The following is a 20,924-nucleotide window of genomic DNA, read 5'->3' as shown; positions in this document are numbered from 1 at the left end:
TATCTTCTGAATGCCAGAAACTACAGAATCCATAGTGCTTGGGAATGGCCTTTGCTGAGGTAGTTTGTTGGCCATGCAAGCCTAAGCGCCAAATGAATGAGCTGCACACCAAACATCTTCCTATTTCTTCAGGTTCCTGACTCCTACATACTCATCAGAAAACTCTTTGCAGTAATCCAGCAAAATTGAATTTGCCTTGGATCTCCAGAATTCCAAGGGAGAACAATAAGAGGTGAAAAAGGGACAAAACGATTCTAAAAGACATAAACTCTGCCCAAAGGGGAGTGTCCACAAGGAAGTATAATAACCACTGGTATTTTGGTGGTTATCTGAGCAGCTCACTGAGAGAAGCACTCAGTAAAAGAGTGAATTTTGGTTTAACATCTTAATATGTTATTTTAAAAACATGTTTACATTAAAAGCATATATTCATCATTAGTGCTTCAGAAATAAAGAGGGTGGGGTGCAACCCAGCTGAGGAAAAGAAATGTGTGCACTGCAAATTCACAAGTGTTTTCTGCTGTATCCACATGAGAAAGAAATTTCAGAGTTTATTCCCTGTATTGTGGGGTGCCACAGCTTGGTGGGGCTAAGAGGGAGGTTTCACTTCAGGTTCTCCTGAATGCTGACCATGCTGCTTTTAGGGGCTGTCTCTGCAACAATACATGGAAGATCATTTGAAGCCAAGGAGGTCAGAATTAGGTTTCATATTTCTAGACATTTGGAATACAGATTTGCTTTCTTAAGCCTAGTAAAGACAAAATGCAATATTCTTTTTTTCTGCCAACAGTAAAACCAATAGATCTGCCCATAAAATTATTGCCTCTTTAATTTCCAGGCTTTTAATTCATATCCCCACTGACAGAAACTTGCTTGCAACACACAACAAAGCCCTGTTTGGCTCATGCAAAACATTAGTTCATCCTACCAACATGGTAACTCCTGACTAACGATGTCTTGGAAGAATCAGCCATGCTACTCACCCTACCTTCCAATCATCCCTAGAAGTGTTGCTTGTTCCATGTTTTGTATAGCACTAAACCCACTGCTGGCTCTAAACAAAGACAATGAAAACACCAATGATGATACTAACTCTTCTAGCCAGGTGCACTTTCCCACTCTGACCCCAGCACAACTTTTCAGCTGTTTAAAGAACAGACTGTACAGAGAAGGGAAAAAGAAACTTCTGCAATGCTTGCTCTATTTCTGAGCAAAGGAGCAGAGTGACTACTTAAAGCCCTTAGCATTGGGCTAAGAGCTGGGACCATCTTTGATATGAGATTGCTTTGTGGTCTCATTTCTTCCCTTATAACAGAGATTTAAAAGCCACTTGTTTCCCACCACTGACAACCAATGACGTAAGAATTAGTTAGTATCTTGGTGGTAGTTTGGAAATACAAAACCACAGCCATTATGACAGCTTCCCAGAGAGCACAAGTTTCAGTACAAATTCATTCTATCTCAAATATTACATGAGAAAAAAAAATCAACAAACCAATACAAACCCAAAAGAAGAGCTTGAGCTTTAAGCTGTCACTGAGTTTTAATTTCTTCCTTGATTGGAACCTCTTAGAGCAGCTAGGAAAAAAAAAAACATTTTCCCCTGTATTTAGCGAACACCAATTCCCCTTCCACCCTATTGCTGGTAATTGAGTAGAGATAACCCAAATTTACTGTGTAGCAGCATCATTGCTAGTGTCAGTGCAGCCCTGGGAATGCTCCGTGCCTACTGGCTGATCCTGTTGCAGAGCCAGGAGAAAAAGCATCCCAACAGGATCAGTGAGAGAGAAAGAAAACTACTTAAGCATCATCAAAGTCTAAGATAATTTTTCTGACAAGTAGTGATTAACAAAAGGCATCCTTTTACAGTCTGGAACACAAATGCTGTAACAAAAGGGATATAAAATCTGTACTTATCTACTTGGATTTTGGAGACAAGCAGATGCCTCAGGAAAGCAGTAATAGCTGTTTTATAATCTCCTGCCTGATTAACTGTGTGCAAATTTAAATATGGCCACTAGTGAATTTCACTTCATCCTTTCCCGAATGATCCTCTCCATCAGCAAAGAAAACAGGACTGTTGAGTCTCCAGGCATAGCCTCCTACCTCCAAATACTGCAGTGCTTCCAAGAGAGTTCAGGTTCACACAGAAATAAGAGCATGAGAACCACAAAGACTCAGCACACCTATCCCTGGAGACAGTCTCTTACCAGGAATGCTCAGTGCTTCAGAAAATGCTGTTAAGAATCACCCAAAGTGTTCAGCTGAAGACCAACATGCTCCAAAAGGCAACTTCTCCTGAGTATCTGGCTGTTAGCTGATGGCTCATATTCTATAGAAGGCTCATGCTGTTTGTTTTTTCTCTTCAACCCTTGAAATAGACAGTCTTTTGTTTAAATGCTGGGGGTTGCTGGCTTACTGCTTCCCAATGGTAATGACCTCATTGGTAACTGGATTGATGGAAGGACATTTTTAGTATGACCCATTTTGACAGTGTCTGTCCAGCTGTCTCCTTGCCAATTCTGCTAACTTATCCTTCCAGCTCTGCTAGTTCCAGAACAGAATACAAATATCAAAAGACAGAGTCAGGGTTATCACTGGTTCAGCTGAGAAGTGCGTGTAAGAGTCACTTTCCCAACTGAGACAAATGTGAGAACTCAGGATATCAGTTCTGAGCTCAGAGCTAAAAATAATGCACACTCCTACAGAAGGAAGAAAAGTCCTTAAAGAAGGCCACCCTAAAGGAGAGGGAATAAAACAGCTCCAAGAACCCCACAGAAGCCCACTTGGCTGGGGCAGCAAAGAAACTCTCTCAGGCTAAGTTCTGTCAGGAGTATTCACTTGCTCAGAAATGCATCCTTGAAATGCAAAGCTTTTCTATTCTATTTTCCCCTATGAACAGCTGAGCAGGTCTGCCTTGTCACCCAACACATGCTCTCAAGGCTGACACACTGGGGACACTGCCTCACCTTGTATATACAGTGGCTCAACTCTGCTCCCATGGGAAGTAATGGGACTTTACTTTTGGTACTTCCAGTGGAAATGGGCTTTGCCCAAATGTGTAAATGCAGTAGTGAAATTAGACAGCTCTGGGACACAACCTGATGTGACCAGAATCTTCCCCCTAAACTGAGCCAGACCCCACAATCAAGAAGCACAAGGCAAGCTCTGCTGTCCAGAGTGAAAAGATTATACATTAGAGATGAGCTTCTTCAACAAGAGGAGATAACAGAGGGTGATTTCAATCCAACTCACTGCCTTTCATTCTCAAGCCCAAATCAGTCTGTATCACAGAACTATTAAAGCCTTAAACAAGCACACTGCCAACTGCTTTTCTCTGGGTTACAAACACATGGAAGAATGGGACAGAGATGACAACAGCAGAGACAAGCCTGGGAGATCCTCCAGGTGGGGTGAGATCCAGCACTGTAGGATATGATTCTCTTTAGACTTTAGCCAGTAGATGCATGGTAGAACCTATGGAAACTGTCCCATTAGATTTTAGAACACAAACACAGCAGAATGTCATCATAAATAAGTAAAGTCTGTGTTAAAAAATTCTAAGTACACAGCATTTTCTCCAGTTCTGACACCTTTTTAATAGAAATCACTTGTTTAGGAAACAAATAGCACTTTTGTATTTTTTTTACAATGTTTCTTACCTTGATCTTATTTTAAGTAACACTAGGAAGACCTCAATATCTTTTATTTTCCTTTTTAATTTAAAAAAGTTGGTTTTTTTTCCCCCAGATACAAAGATTTTGCCCTTGCATAAAAAAACAGTGCCCAAAACGATGACACAAGGACTCACAAAGACTCACTGTATCTCACTGACACTATTACTTCTAATCTATACCATGCAAGGTCCCATCTACCTCTTTAATTAGACTGTCAGCCTGAAAAACAGCTTTTCTATTCCTTATTTAGTTCTTGTTACCAAAAGAAGAGAAAGGAAGTGAAAGAAAAGGACATTTCTCTGTTGAGTTCACACATCTGGGTTATGTGCTACTTTGTTCAGGATACCTTTGTTGTTTATAAATACAGAAAAGGGATGGAATCTCATTTTCAAGTAATTGATGCACATTTTATCTTGGGACACCTCCATCCAATGCTCCAAGCTGACCCTGGATTCTGGCCCTCTATTTTACCATTCCCAAACCAGACTTTCTGGATGAGTGTGAGGACCCACAGGCTCTCAGGCACATGGTGTGATTCTTGGGGTGTCCTGCGTAGGGCCAGGAGTTGGATTCTGTGATCTTGATGGGTCCCTTCCAACTCAGCATATTGTATGATTCTATGTGCTGGTAACTCAGTGAAAAGTCCATCTCCTTTCCTTTTGTACATCTCCTGTCTAAACAATAGTAAATACTGCTTATTTGATAGACTTGTCCCTTCTGGGCACTGGGATTTGATAATTTATATTTCTGTTTTTTTGGTTTAATAGTACTGAGAGTTTAGAAACAGGAAAAGCCCATAGGCTCTTTGGACTTGTTTTTATTTTCCCCTAGCTAAACAAACTGTTCTGCAAATAGGAACTTGAAACCTGCTCTCCTCCCTTATCCCTGCTCCTCACCCCAAACAAAAATAAAACAAACCTATAGTGGCTGTGGAGGCTGCTGCAGGCACACACTGGTGTAAAATATAGAGAGAGTAAATATATTATTTCACTTGGCATGGTGCTGGCAAAGAACCCCCAGCTGGCACTATTCATGTAACATGATCCAAACTTTGCATGTACACACAGAATAAGAAGGATCAATTGGCAAACTCCGGTGCCGCCTGGCACAAGCATCTTCACGCTCTCTCTGGAACCAAAGAACTAAAGAATTCTGCACTTTCCAGAAGAAATCCAGTTTTGCTTTTCTAGAGTTTCTTTATTTTGCTCTTTCTCCTCGCCGCCACCTCCCTTGGCTCCTTCTTAACTTCACTGTGTTATTTAGTCTCATCGCCCTTGTTACAGTTCACCATGCAGCTCTGGGAAGGGGAGGGGGCTAAGGTGGAGGTGGCAGCATTAGTATTGTTAGTGGAGTCCATGCCGTTGGAGATGGCTACTGAATTGACCTCAGAGTTTATGGGTTTTGAAAGGTCGATGCCTTGGATGAGGCGGATCAGCTGTTTTACCTTCTCCAAGGAGCTGTGCATCTCCTTCTGTTTTGCAAGGATGGTGTTCTTCATTTCCATGCATTTCTATAGCAAAGCAGAAAATCAGTAATAAGTTTGAGCTTATGAATGAAAGAAGGTAAGAGAAGGAATATGATGTTCACAGATCTAAATCTAAGTATGCAGAAAAGACTGCAGCTGCAACTTCACTTTTCCAACCTAGAAGAAAAAGAGTCTCCAGGCTGTGTTCAGAGGAGAATTCATATTTGCAGGCTGAGGAAATAAATTGCCAAGACATAGCTGTCACCTGGTATGGCTCCCTTGCATTCCAAGGTCTTGTGCAAATGAACACAGACAGCTCCATCCTTTTGTGTTTCTTTTGAAGGAAAACTTCCAAGTGTATGTTCTTACTATTTTTTCTATTAGTATTGCATTACTGAAATTTCTTGATCTCAGATCTGCAAGCTCAGGCATCTCACTGCAGCTGACTGCTGACAGTGTGTGTGCAAACCATTAATGGGATACAGCCTTTGCTTTCACATATGTTTTAGTAGGAACACCACTTCCTTCTCTCAATAAGCAAAAGGGCACTTGAAAAGGAAACCAAACTCCTCTTCACTTGAAAATCTTATTTTGTGACCACTTCACTCACTTAGAAGTGGCAGTAACATAGCCAGCTTATCAGCTAAGTGTCAGGGCAAGGTAACTTTAAAAAAAGCTCACAAATGATGTTGCAAGAGTGAAAAACTGTTTATATATATTTGAAACTCACAAAAATGACGGAACAGTAGCTATATCTGTTACGTTCAGGTTTGTACATGAAGATGGCAACCTTCCCACATTTTTAAAATCTTTTATCTATGCTGATCTCCAGACACTCCTGGTTTTAGCTTTACTGTTTTCACATGCAGCTCATGGCATCATAATAATCCTAAAACATCTAGAACTAATATGCCTTTTGGACAGGTCCAATGTAAGTATGAACAATCTCTCTGCCCACTGTCAATCCCTCCTGTTAAGGCCTTGCATCTGCTTGGGTACATCACTGATAAATAGTGTTAGTTGTCTAGTGCTGCTCAGGTTACACTCAGCTACTGCTAACCAGAAAGAAGGTGACAGTCCCCAGGGGGGACTAATCAGCTCACAAATAATTTTATTTGTATTGACAGCACTGAGGGGTCTGTAAACATGGGACACTTTTGCTCTAACAGGCAAAGACAGGCAGCCTGGAAAGTGCATCTGTATCTAAAAAGTCTGTAATTATGAATCCAGTCTTACAGATGTTGCCACACAGGAGATTCTGACTTTTTTCATTATGTGATACTGACTAGGGCTGCACCGAGGAGGGGCTCAAACTTTACACTGGCATCTCAAGAGACTAATCTGCACATTAAGGTGAGAAGAGTGGTCAAATCAATATTTATGTTCCAATTACTGCAATAAACTAAGGTGGAAACAAAGGTTTCTGGTTCTAGTTAATACCATGAAGAGGCATGTGCAGTGTCCAGCTGCTGACTGGCAAGGCAATGCATCAAAGTCCTGAGAGTCAGCCCTGAGTAATTGGTTGCTTTTGCATCAGAAAGGTCTGGAGAGTGCACCAAGGCTGTAACTCTCACTACACACAAAGGCCCAACCATTCTTGTTTAAGTGACCCACTAGAGAGTTGGACTCAATCTACTGCCCACAGACAAAAACGCTCTGGGTCATTTTTGTCACCTGCTGATATTATATGTCAACATATGTCTACCTACACATTCAGCATGGATCATGCATAAGAGACTCAATGTAAGTATATGTTGCCTTTATTTCATTCCTGCTCTCCAAACTCCTAAAAAGCAAAGGAAAGCATTCACTCAGTTCTAAATAAATCCAGTGGATGACAGGTCTAGTATACAGAGTTGCTCTATAATAGTTTTCTCCCTGCATTGTGGGACCAGAGCACAGGTGAAGGGTTATTCGGAAGGACAATACTCACTGTTATAGAATTGCTGAGCTGTTTGACCTTCTGCTCTAGTTGTTCTCTTTCCTGTTTTAAATCTGAACTCCATTTAAGTAGTTTCTGTTTTTCCTCTTCTTTTGCTGCAAAACAGAGTATTAAACAGAATATTTTAAATACTTCTCTTACAATAGTGGATAGAGGGTCTAAAGTGTTTCATGTACAGAGGGGAATTGTGTTTATAACAACGCTTAACAACTTATGCACTGAATCACTCCCAAAATTTTACTTACATACATAAGCATAACACGCTTAAGAAATATTTAGACTGCTATTTTCACTTCACTAGTGATTAAGGTTATTTCCTTTTGTATGACAGAATTTCCTTTTGTAAAGGAAGTACTGTTCTATCCCACTCCCAAAATAACATCTTCCATTATTAAAAGTGAAAGAAAAGCGCTCATCATTTTCTTACCTGCTTTATATGCAATATATGAATGAACAATTGCTAAAGTTCCTGGCCATGGGATTGCTTCCTCCTTCTTTAGCATCTGAAAGAAAATTTTCATAGAGATTTAGCTGGTAAAAAAACCTACACCTCAGAGAAAGCAAAAAGGAGAAAGATGGAAAGACTGAGGATTTTCTTTCATGGCTATCATTAGCCTCAGCCCCGTTAACACGAAGCTTCACAGACCTGATCTGAGATTCAACAGAGGGAATTATTCACAACTGTATTGTGGCTCCCACAAAGCAAACCTATTTCTTACAAATGTCAGCATTTTCTTAAATTCCCTCCATAGCCACAAATAGTCTGCTAATGATACTGAACAACTTAAAAGAGAAATGAAAGGATAATATATCTGAACTCAAAACTTGCCAGGAGACACAAACATTACTTCATGGTTCAGACAAATTGCTGATCTTAGTTGTTCTGGGAAAAAAGTTTTCCTGCTTCAGCCTAGTCTCCACACCTCACATTCAAACATCACACCTCTAGCTAGTAAAACGTGAAATTGTCCTATCACCCCTCTTATCAGAATCATCTTAATAGTTTTGTCAAACTCTCTTTATAAGAGAGACCATTTATGTCTTTCAGATCCTTCCTACATTTTGCTTCCTAACAAACTTTCAGAGCAAGGACACATATTTTTAGTAGAAGACAGAGGACTTGGTCAGTTTACAGCGAAGTTACTCAAATTTCCTCCTTAATTTCGTTGGTAGCTATCACAGAAACATGAAGAGGAGGGATAAGGTGAGAGTAGGCAAGAGCAGGAGCACCCAAGTCATTATACTCCCTCCTCTCTGGCAACTGCTGACCAAGTCACTTGAGTTTTGCATTTTCATTCTTCTGAGCAGCACATCACAGGTGTAGCTGTTTTCTTATGCTACCACCTGGCACACCAAAGGCCATGTGAGTGACCAAGTGATGTGCTGCCTTAGACAGGACACAGCTTCAGACTGCCTGTTATCAGCAATCCTTTAGAAGTTGTAGAGTTCCATGGAAGGGTTAGGAATGCAACAGTTTACTTCTTCATCTTGTAATCTTGCAATTATAAACAAGATATTAAAATACAACCTGCTCACTTCAACTGTACATTTTCAGAGAGTGATCTGGAAGGAAAACTCTTCACCTATACTCATTATACTGATGCTGGATGATATTATTAAAGAAATCATTGAAGACAACCTTTCTGATGTGTGATTTGTATAAGCAAACAGGGGCTTATATGTGCTCTATCTATTGAAGTAGGCTTGTGCAAATGTTTTATTTATTTGTCCAGAAGAATATACTAGTAACTTTTGAAGACACAATGAGTTTAAGATGAACAGCAGCATTTCTATGGATTGTACATAATCTTTCCCAAAAGTCTGCATACTTTGATCCAGAAAAAGGGTAAAAACGTAAGTGTAACAAATAAAGACCCAAATTCAGAAGCAAGACCTGACAGTTTTGTATTAGCACACATTCCAACAGAGTATTAATAATTCAATGAAATTCACACAAGCCTTAGGCACATGAAATAGATTTGTTCAGTGTCAGGCTGTCTTGGTCTAAGTGACCAAAGAAATCTGGTTATTTTCTTTAACACCAAAATATCTTCACACTCATTGTACATAACTCCCTGTTTGTCAAACAATACCTGGTCTTGACATTTGGGACAGATCCACATGCCCTTAGGAATGGTTTTCAGAGGCGGGTCCAGACAATCCAGGTGATAAACACGTGAACACGTGTCACACATCAGCAACTGCCCGCTTTTTCTGCAAACACTGCAAAAATCCTCATGGATATCACCCTACAAAATTGAGGGGAAAGGGTTTGGGTGAGAAAAAGTGAGAGAGAGAAGGCAATAAGTGAACTTTGACCTTTGATATCTACATCTTGGTTGAATTCAAGGTTTACAGCACAAACTATTTGTAAGAGGATTCCAAAAGGTCAAGCCCTTTTTAGACTGTGAAAGAGGAAAACCATGCCAGGTGTCAGAAACACTGACATCTGTCCTCCCAAACACTCCCTCTGTCCTCCCAAGGCAAAATGGTACAGCAAACACTTATTACTATAGCTTCTCTTAACAATTGCTACCACATAGCCTTTCTTCTTTAAGATTCCCTCTTTACCCTGGTCCTTTTATTTGCCTGTAGTGATGAGCTACCCACTTTCTTAACCCTCCTGATTTTTGGACATAAGCCCAACACCACTCCAGGAATGCTAATTAGGCTGTCTCTTTCCTGCAATAGTATGTAAGAAACCCCCACTGAGTGATTTAAAAGAACACTGTTAAATATTTAGGTCACCTTTAAAAATGAAACTGTAAGGAAAAGGTGTTGTGCTTCCATATGAAAAAGAATAGAATGAATAATGTTCTGAGACAATTCTTTTTACTTCACTTGGGCTACCTTAAGTTGCACCAAAACAGCTGTGACTCAAAACTTTCTCATTCTCTATAGAGAGTAGATTGTTTCATCACAAACACAGACTGAGATGAAGAGTACCAAGTCAGATTTTCTATATTTTTTTTCTTTTTAAAGAAAGAATGGAAAAAATGACTGGCCGTGTCTTTTAAAACAACTAGGTTTATTACTGTTGCATTTCCATCAGAGAGAGTTCTTTTCTACAGCCATTAACATTCCAGAAAGGTAGGTCTGATTCTTATTTTTCTTCTCTCTCTCTCTCCTCCTGGTTTGATTTGATTTCCAGATATTTGAATGAAGAGGCATGATAGAAAGGTGTCTCGGTAGAGGAAGCAAGGGCCACCCCACCCTCTCCTCTGACCAACGGGCTGTCCTGACAACTCTATGTGTTCAAGGCCCCATCTGGTGTCTGAAGTACATACTTGTCACAGACTTACAATGAAGTTTCACACACAACCCAGATCTACAAGACTGCAATCGTAAGATGCATGTGTGGAGCAGAACTGGTTAAACACTCTCCTGAATGAAATACCAGGGTATGCAAGGTTTCATTTTGGCACACATCATCTCTTCACACATGCAAACAATTTCTATCAATTTGGAGGGACAACAGATTTGGCTGTGCACTCACAAGGTGCCAGGCAAGAAAAATTACAGTAATCTCCACTATGGATGACATAATACACATGTAAAACGAATGACACATGAGCAATCTGCTCAGGTTTCTACTCCCCAGCTCTATTGCTGATGAGGCCCTTCTTCAAAGGGAAGGCTATTCTTAATTCCCAAGGTTAACACTGATTTAATGTGTTGTAAAGGAGTAATCTTCAGTGATTTTTCAGTGCCATGTTTTGGATCCCTAACTCCCAGAGATCATTGAGAGCTGAATTATGGTACTACTTCACCTTTAACACCAAAGATTCCTCAGTGTTAAATGAAGATCTAAATGAGCGACATTTCATGCTTCTTGTGAAGCGATGTGTTGTAACCAGGCAGGGAAGAATTTCTTTCCCTCTATCATGCATTCTCTGACTACAAGGAAAAGGTGCCTTATATGATATACATCATATAAGCTAAAATAAAATCCTCTTCAAGATAAGGAGAAGAGGGGAATTCTCTCATTTTAGGAAAAAAAAAATCTATTCTAGATAATTGTGTATCTTAGGATGCTTTAGTTGCCACCGACTACACAATGGCTTTTGGTAACAAAGTACAAAACTACTGATGTGCTGAAAACCAAACCTGTTACATCTCATACCCTGCAGAGAGAGCCCTACAAAAGAGACACATATGCAGTTTCTTCTTGAGGGGGAGACATTTAGAAATTTAGACCCAGAATATCCCAAATTCAGCTGAGTGCTCCAAAACCTGTAGTGACACAGGTGACTGGTGCGCAGTGCAGTGGAATGCATGGAGATGCCAACACACATACACAGAATTCACTGTCCTATTTTTGGCTAATGCAAAATTCAGGGCAATTCCTCCGAGTTAACAACTGTCCTTACCTTCCAGCCACTGTTTGATTCCAAAGAAAAGCCCTAGGTCTTATGGGCCGTTAATAAATGTATGCATAAAGAGGGGGCTGGAATTGTTGTGGTGACATGCACCTACTAACCTCAGCTTTTGAAGCACTTTGTGTAGGCTACAGCCACCAACTCAGTCTAGAGCAGAGCTCAGTGAAGCTACTCAGAAATGCTACAGCCTAAAGTGACCTAAGAATAATTTCAGAACAGATACCATAAAAGGTGATTTAACGTCACTTTCTGCTCTATTTCCTCTTCACAAGGGACCAGGAAAGCAAATTTAAGCTTTCTGGACAGCTAACAGCTCTCTTTATTTTGATAAAGTGTGTAGAGCAGCAGGGCCTGGCTTTAGGCAACAGAACTGAATAATACAGTAACAAAAGCAGCTTGTGTGCTTGAGTTTGTAATATCTATGCTTATATGTACATTTCACAGGAATAACATAGGAAAACTAAATATTCTGTAACAGGAATTGTTCATGGTCATATAAACAAAGATGATCATAGTGTATGATATAAATGAATTAAATTATCAGAAGCAATAGCAATTCTGGCACATTCTAACTTTTATGGGCTTGACTTTGCGATCTCAATATTCTACAATGCTCCTCTCAATTGAAACACTGTTTTGATACAAGTGTTTACTAATAAAAAGGCATTTTGTGACCAAAGACTTGAACCATCACTAAAACAGAGATTTTTGCATAATTCTTACTGCTGAGTAATTGACCTTCAAAGGCAATTGCCATCTTCCAGCTGAATGTGTCCCTACTGCATGAAAGAAACCACACATAACCAAGTGGCTCATAAGTGGTTCACATAACAAATTGGCAAGATAATTGCCAAATGGGAAGGGGGGGGGGGGGGCAAAAGGGAGAAAAGAAAAAAAAAAGAGGTTTTGCTCAATCCTGCCTACTGCATTATTTCCTTCCTTTTCCCAGGTTCTAGACCTACTACTAGGTTCTACTACTAGACCTACTTTCTATCCCTCCATCCTTATCACCAATCCCATCTTAAGCTTCACCCTCCCTGTCATTCAGAGAATAACATTTCAGGAGAAATCCAAAAAGGCTGTTCTGGTTTACTGTGCCTGATGCCAAGTGCTTGGCCTGATCTGCAATCTTCATAGGCTGGCTAAACACATGGATTCTCAATGCTAAATCAAATTTCTATTCTAAAGCCTATAGGAATTAGACCCTTAATGCAAAAATATTTTAAAGATAGGCAAAGCTGCAGTTTTCTTCTTTATCTGTCCGATGAACTGCTCAGACTTCTGAAATAGCCTTTTCCTTAGGCATACACTTGGGTTTTCATTTTTAAGTGTTGAAAGTTCAAAATCAGAGTCTGCAACTACAGAAAATGTTTTCTGTCCTATTTGGAGACCTTTCTTCACATCATCTGCTAGAAGTGTAGACCCTCTTCAATGCGACATGGTCTGGCCTCACTGCCAAAAGAAGTGATCCTCATTTCTCTCTATGCCTACTCATTTCACCCTGCATGAAGCTGGCACAAGAATATTGGTGTCTATAAAATTAACTGGATTAGGGTGTGATCCTGGCTAAGACTAACAATTTTTAGCTATGTCAGTTCCCTTATGCAGATCACTATCTGCCCTCAGATATATCTGTGCTGAAACAACACAGGAGGCATTCAAGTGATGAGAGAAGACTGCTAGTGACTGGCCGGACAGGTGTCCTCAGTGGCAGCCCCTGGTATAAACTGTGCATGAGCATTTCAGTGGACCCTGTACTCTCCATCAATTCGACTTGCAAGGTCCTTAAATGTCAAAGAACAAATCTTCCTCTTTGTCTTCACCACCACCATGACTTGTACTACTGCTGTTATATACAGAGTACTTTTCCAGGACTATGTTGCACTTTTCCAGCCAAGGATACTAAAGATTTTTACAAGTATTGCTAGGTTCTCAAAGCTCAGACAGGAAAAGCACACAGCATGACAAATATATAAATACAGGGAACCAAATAACAAAAAATGGATGTGACTGCACAAACTTATACAGCAATCTCACAAGAACATATTAAATGAAGAACACCTTCCACCTTATGACAATTGGAAACAATTCCTTTCTTTACAATTAGCAAATAAGAATTAAAAGGTGCAACAAAGAACAGATATTTGCCTCCTTCCTGATATTTTGCTGCCTCTGAAGATTCATATTTTGTTTCATAGTTTATTTTTAATTAAAACATTTTTATGAGAACTTTGAAACATATTTTCTACTTTCACATGCATTTTATTTTAAATGGAATTCAATACCAAGTATTTCTGAAAATTCTACCAAATGAGACCAATTGATGGTGAATATGTACTGAATGTAACTTTGGTATAGAATTCTTTAGAAAAATCAAGCTCTTTAAAAATGTTAGCTCTTTTGTGTACATATAAACTAAATGCTTTGTCTGGAAATGTTAAAGGGATATTAAAGTGGAAAGAGTGTTATTTCTCTGTATTGTGCTATGTTCAGGTATGAGAGAATGTTTGTTTACCTGCTAGGTAATTTTCCATTATCTCCTTTAAGTCACTTCAATTTTCATTAATTAATGTATATTAAAGCAGTCCAGAACTCAGGCCTAAATACAATCCTAATTCAGAAAATTAAGGGCATTCAGAACAAGATTTGAATGCTACAGAAATTTATTCTTGATTTAGCTAGCTGCCCTCAGGCACTGCAGAAAACAGGGCAACAACTCATACTCTTTTGAGAGCTCTTACACAGTAGGAAAAGACTCAGCAGTATAGACACATATCAGAGATGGAAAAGACCTCCACAACATTATCCACTTCTTGTCTTGGGGCCAATATAAAATATGTGCCCTTCAGTGTATTAACAAGTCATCTGTACTGTTTATTTCTAAAAGTCCCCAGAGATTGAGCTGTCCCATTGTATCCTTGAGGGGCTGCTCCACAGTCCCATTTATTTGGCTTTCAAGAAAGGGTTTTTGCAGTCATGTGCTATCCTGCTCTCAAAAATGACTATACAAAAGTGAACCTTGTAATTCCACATGCGTATTCCCTGGGTATCAGAAGTGCATCTATTTATTTCAGTGCTTCAGAAACACTTGTACTAGTCCTATTCCTGTTACCTCTGAAGAACAAATACAGTTCAGAGGCAAGGAACTGAGTTCTATTCCCTGTTTTGTGTGGTCAGTAGAGTTGGTCTCTCAGTCCATGTTCTTACAATGATGCAACTATACAGATGAAAATAGAACAACCAAGCATTTCCTTAAAGGCCATTTCAGATGGCTGGGCTTCAAGTATATGTGACTGTCTTTTCTAAAGGAAGAACTACAGAAGGAGACTGTAGCAACAGTATGAAAAAATAAGCAAACACCTTTTTATTCTTAAGCTGTGCCCTGTAAATACCAGTCTTTTAAAAGCAAGCTATTAAATGAAAGTACACTCCAGCTCCTGAGGACTGTTTTACCCCCACTGAAAAGTCACAACAAACTTTCTGCCAAATCAATGCCACAAATGCTGCTCCTGGCTGCTCTGCATGACAAAGCAGTTTCCATCATTCTCTCATTATAGAAACACAACTTTTTGTTATTATGGCCTGTAACTAATACTTTTTATTCTCCTCTTCCCCACCTACCCCCCACACTCCCTGGTCCTTTTTCATGGATGACAGATTCAATTCACTCAGACAAGATCTCAGACACCACACAAAGGAAATGAGCTCATCTAGCATGCCTGATGCTTCCCAATGTTTCAATCCACTGAAGGAGTTATAAATAAAATCTCTACAGGATAACAACATAGGTGCAGGAGAAAAAAGGAAGGGTGTTAAAGAAATGCTGGACTGTTTCATGGCACTGAATCAGGACACGTGATCAGTGAGATTAAAGAAACAAAACCTGCAATGATTTTCCTTGTGTCTGTGTTGTGTACTTCTAAAAGTAACCCCTTCCCCAAGAGTTACTTACGTCTGTGGAGCTGGGGCTAGGCAGGGACACAGGCTGAACAGCTGCGGGAAAAGTAAATGTGGTCTCTGTCTTTTCATTTTCAGGGGAGTCAGGATAACTGGACAGAGGGGACGTGGGGGTCAAAGCCCCAAACCCCAACACCGTGTTGTATTTAGGTGGACGACCTACATATTAACAACAGGGAACACAAACGAAAGAAAAAAAAAAAGGAAAAATGATCTTACATACCTTTGGCCAGTGGTCCTCATTGGCTAGCATGAAAAAGGAAATGATGTAGCACAGAGAGGAAGTTAATATAAAAGTTACAAGTGGAAGGACAGAAGCAAAGATTTAAACATTTTTTTAGAAATCTTTAAGTAGAATTTTGCAAGGAAAGAACATTTAAAAGATGTATTTCAGAAGGAAATAGAAATAAGCTTTGTAGAGGGTCAAAGAATCATTCCCACAAAAGCAGCATGGGGACAGTTGCTACTCCTAAAAATGAAGCTATTCAGATTTTAGGAAAAAAATGTTGGCATCAAAGCTACAATAACTACTATTAAATCCTTTCTGCTCTTATCCCACACCTCCCTATCTTTCTAGTGCTAGCATAAATCTATACAAAGGTTAAATCCTTTGTCAGAGGCCAACACTCACCACCTCCTACTTCCCCATTTTTTAAACCTGTTAATTCACAGATCAGCACTTTCTACCCTACTGGTACATTTTAAAAATTAGGCTACCTAAGAACAGGTCTTGTTTTCTGACCCATAACTACTATCAGTTTTAACCTATCACTGGTCTTCTACTGTAACTCACTCCAAATTCTGTGTTCTTTCTTAGACTTTTTCAGCCAAGCATGCTTGATTATGCACAATTCCTAGATACTCTAAGACTAGCAGTGTGCAAAATGTCTTCATAACTATTCTTATAAAATTATGATTGCAAAGCAAGACAGCAAAAAACCCAGTATGCATCCATCATTTCTGCCTTCCTTCTCCAGAGTAATTTATGGACATGTCAACATAAAGGAGTTAGGATCTAGGAATAATTCCCCAGATCTTATGTTTACAGATTGTCAGTCTATACCTATTAACATGCTAAACCTTGCATTTAAGGTCTGGATAACTTCCAGAATGGAGTATGCCCTTGGAAATGGATTTCTGCTGGTGATGTCCATATGGGTGAGATTTCTGACATGCTCAGCACCATCTATAATTAAACTAAAGCTCTCAAGGGCAAATGCTTACAAAAGCTTTTAACTCGATATATTGCTGTATTAAATTACAAAACAAATGTATACTTCCCAATCTTTTGTCAATTGAAAACATGCACTACTAATTTGGAGCTGATGCAATGTAAAGGCTCACAACAGGGTGTGAGAAAAAAAAACAGACAGTATAATAGTCAGTTGCAAAAACAGGCTAAGAGAGTATCAAGTACAAATGTATGCAATCATTTTCATTTATATAGTAATTGTTCACTATAAGGTCTAAAATAAAATTAAGAAATCATTACTAGAATAAGAAACATTTACTTATCCACAGAGTAAATACAAAAAACTCTCTATTTAAAATCTACATCATATCATTTAAAACAATATATTTAATGTTATGAGGGGATAGCAGTAGGGACGCGTCTTTTATTTAAAAACAGCATAGCTCCAGAAGTGTCAGTTTTGCCACATTGTCTGCTGGACTGAAAACATGGATCAAGAAGAGAATATGTCAAATTAGTATTTCATCTTGCAGCCAGAAACCCCAAAAGATAATGAAACTGATCAGTGCTAGGTGAGAGACTAGCTTGATTTTTTAAAAGTCTGACTGATTACTTTTTTCAGGCAGAAAACTTACGAATAGAGAAGGTATTATGAGTCTTTAATCACTGCAGAAAATCATCAAAATCAGGTAAAGATTGTCAGGTAGGTGTGGTTCGTTGCCATGTACAAATAATAGGATCACATTCTCTACCATGCTGTTCTGTTTCACGTGTTTCACCATAATCTAAGTCTTAAAATTTTACCTGTTCTACAGAAGGATTTCTTCTGAATAATACTGCCTGCCTATATGAAAGATCATCTCTCATTTTAGGTCAAGGGGCACTCTGCTTGCAGTTAAAGGGCCAAGTATGAGCCTGATAGCTTTTCTCACTCAAGGTAAATTCTTTTCAAGGACCCATCCCTATTCCCAGTGGGGAATAAGGCTTTCGTCACACTAAGTTTCCTCTCCTATTCATGGCACAAATGGTTTTTCCATAACCACTTTCTTCTTGACAATAACAATACCATCTAGTCATTAACAAGGGGACCTTAACAGCAGCTTCATATCACTAAATGATGTTCAAATATCTCACATTTCTAGTGAGTAGCTAGCAAATTGGGTGGTTTCTGTTTTTGTATTTTTGTTTTTTTTTTTTGAGAGTGAAACTGAAATGAAACATTGAGCTGCCTAATAGATCTTGCTATGCTAATCTCTGCAAGTAGTGGTCTTTACCTAGCATGGAAATTTACTGGACAAATGAAGTAGTGGAGAATCCTTCTTGTTTTGCTCTACAAATTGACATGGGGACTACAAATGCAATGTGGAGGAAATAGGCAGGGAGACAGGTCTGGGTATACCTCACCTCTTTTACGTGTCCCAGGATGCATTGTGCTGTTCAGGTATGTCACTGTACTCTTCTTGCGCTGCAGGGAAGAATGGAACAATTTCTGTTGGGGGAACATTTCTGGCAATAACTATAAGCAGTGGCTCAGGAACAGCACAGTAAGTACTAAGAGATTACTGGCTTTTGTGTTTTCTGAAGCACACCTTCAGAAAGGTTCGCTTTTTACCACTACTTCTGACATCTGAACTGCTTCAGGCTGATATGCAAGCAGACCAACACACATTGCCATTTGACGTCAGCTTTGTAAAGGAGAAGGCAGAAAAAGATGAAAGTACTAGAAGAACACCCCAATGTATTTACTCTTTAAAAATCTGAGGGCCACGTCATTGCAATGGCCTTTTGAACTATAAATGATAGCTTGCTTCTCTAGTTAGAACTGAGAAAGCTTAGAAAGTAGCAAGATGTCAGAAAGACACTCAAGATCAGAATAAAAATATCAGCTTCCCCCAGCAAAAAATTAATACCTCAGGCTCAAAAACGGCTCCACTGTACACTGGATTTGCTGTTGTTCTTCTTTTCCTCTCTTGTCGCTTACTTTGGATTTCTTGTAAAACAAAGCATTCAGGTTAGAAAACAACGGGTATCAGAAATTATATAAAGCCCTCAGAATTCAGTTTGCATGTGAGAACAGCTGTAAAGATTCTACAGAACACCAGTCATGCCTGGTATAGGCAACTGAGTTATACTTTTAATTTCTGAAGGTTTGAAAATTAACAGCTGAAAAGGAATACAAATATAGTGCTCATTCAGTAATGAAATCATTGCTTTCTTCTCACCAAGTAATCCACGACTAAAACACTTTAAACTCAAGGTAAGTATAACTAGGATCTAAAAAAAAGGGCCTCTGGTAACCTTGCTGATACTTAAAAATACAGTACACAAATATGCAGGCATTTGTAACAATAGGCAATCTTTCAATGCATACGAGTAGAAGTTCAAATTATAAATCAAATTATAATCCATTAACTCATTCTTTACAAATTACAGCCCCATGAAATCATGAAATAAATGAAAAATCTAGACACAGGTCACAGTAAAATTATCCATGTTGTATCTTTGCAGATAGAGGGGCTGTCCAGAAGGCATTGGTATTGCCACAGGTTTTTTTTCCACCATCAGAGCATACACTCTTCCCAACCTCTGCTCTCCACTGCATAAATAACAGCTTTGTTTCAATGTCACAAGAAGAACAGAAACACATGCACAACAAACTAAGATCAGGAGTACAGACAAACCAAAGGTACTATTCTACAAGAAAGCACTGTTTTTAATACAATAAATATTTTGGAATCCTATTTCCAATTCAGAATGACCGTGGAGCTGAACAACCAAGCTAAGACATTTTTCCTACCTTCCAGATGGTCATGAGTAACTAGTCCCAGAGACACCATGAAGGCAAGTTTCTGTGAGTGGGGAGAAAAAAAGACCATGAAAAGTACAACTGTTAGGATGAGTCATTTAGGTCCTTTAAAGGCAGATGACCAGTAACTAAGCATCCAAAAAAATTTTAGTGATACTGTGCTTCTATAAATCACTTTTCATTCATGTATGTCGAACTTCTTGAGAAAGGATAGACAAGAGTCCCATTTTCTAGATGGGAACCTAGACTAAGATACTGGGAAATGCCCATTGCTCATGATCACAGAGCCGGCAGAGCTGGGACAAAGAGAGCAGTTTCTTTACTTCCATTCCAGCACTGAACTGACTATTAGAAAATACCAACACAGATCAATTGCCATGAAAATACTGCTAGTTTAAGATCAGTCTCTATCTACTCTGAACTATAAGGAGCCAACTCAAGCTTAGATTTGCTATTTGCCAAGGGCTATGGGTCTCTTAGAGGATTCTAATTTTAATGCAGGAAATATGGGAGATGTAAAAATCAGAATTTTGCTGTCTAATTGAAAATAGTTAGAGCTCACACAATAGTCAATTTGAATCTATCTATGGAAACAAATGTAGCAGAGCATTTAGCTGTCATCAGTTCCAAAGCTCTTCATGGCAGAAAGGCTTTAAGAAATAGTCATTCTGTCCTGTCTTTCACCCCAAACTAAAATGGACTAAAACACAAGCAGAATGTTAACACACGTGACTCTTTCCTTCCTGCTCACCAGAGTAGAAATGTTTATAAAGAAAAACAAAGACATTTCTTCAGCTTTGAGAATAACTCCAGAGTCTAAAATGTCAAAGGAATGGAAATCAGCTCCATAATCTAAACCCCTGTTTGAAGGAAGCATCACAGAGAAATGATGATCTAACTTACAAAAGACTTAGAAGCTAAATGCATTCCAGAACTGAAAAATGCAATACACTGTATCTATTTAGATTTTTTATTCTGTAGCATTATCAACTGCTACTGTCCAACAGGAATGTATGGAATGTTAAGAAGTCTTGAGGGAAGAGAGGAAAAAAATACTTTCTGAAGGACAGTGCCCCTTTTTTTTCCTTAAAAGAAAGCCCTGGGTCTGTTCTGATACCTGTGGATTTTCTTCTCGTTTTGGCTTCGGTGCAGCAGGTGGAGTAACTGTACGACTTTCTGTTTGCTTCTCTTCTGTTTCCACGTGTGGTTTAATAGTCTGAAAGAAAACAGTGTTTCTCTCATACAGTGACAAGAATGGCTTTTTCTACTTTGAATATTAGAGCAAAACAAATACTTTCCCAGATACAGGAGAAAAAATGTTTAAAGTTGGCAGTGTACTAACAAAAGACTTAATTGAGGAATCTGATGTGAGAGGAATGTTAAATAAGGTATTTTCATTTAACAGAGAACGAAACAGCCTTGTCACCAGTCCACTACCTCACAGAGCCACACAAGATATAACAGTGATTTTAAGAGTTAACTTTGTTATAGAAATCACAATAATGT

General features: G+C 39.0%; 1 protein-coding gene across 3 annotated transcripts in view; it reads right to left on the bottom strand.

The window, feature by feature from the left end:
• Nucleotides 1-3,244: 3,244 nt before the first annotated feature.
• Nucleotides 3,245-20,924, bottom strand: part of PHF21A (PHD finger protein 21A) — a 95,868-nt gene continuing 78,188 nt past the window's right edge. For all 3 annotated transcript variants that reach the window (XM_062494956.1, XM_062494957.1, XM_062494958.1), the window contains exons 9-17: nucleotides 20,536-20,634; nucleotides 19,410-19,461; nucleotides 18,523-18,602; nucleotides 18,017-18,077; nucleotides 15,416-15,579; nucleotides 9,178-9,333; nucleotides 7,512-7,587; nucleotides 7,076-7,179; nucleotides 3,245-5,187 (exon numbers count right to left, since the gene is read on the bottom strand). In XM_062494956.1, the coding sequence (XP_062350940.1) occupies nucleotides 4,933-5,187; nucleotides 7,076-7,179; nucleotides 7,512-7,587; nucleotides 9,178-9,333; nucleotides 15,416-15,579; nucleotides 18,017-18,077; nucleotides 18,523-18,602; nucleotides 19,410-19,461; nucleotides 20,536-20,634 (1,047 nt within the window). In that variant the 3' untranslated portion in view covers nucleotides 3,245-4,932. The remainder of the gene's footprint in view (nucleotides 5,188-7,075; nucleotides 7,180-7,511; nucleotides 7,588-9,177; nucleotides 9,334-15,415; nucleotides 15,580-18,016; nucleotides 18,078-18,522; nucleotides 18,603-19,409; nucleotides 19,462-20,535; nucleotides 20,635-20,924) is intronic.

The sequence above is a fragment of the Cinclus cinclus genome, chromosome 6 (assembly GCF_963662255.1).
Source record: "Cinclus cinclus chromosome 6, bCinCin1.1, whole genome shotgun sequence".
Lineage (NCBI taxonomy): Eukaryota > Metazoa > Chordata > Aves > Passeriformes > Cinclidae > Cinclus > Cinclus cinclus.
Note: the sequence above shows the minus strand (reverse complement) of the source record. Positions and strands in the feature narration are given on the sequence as shown.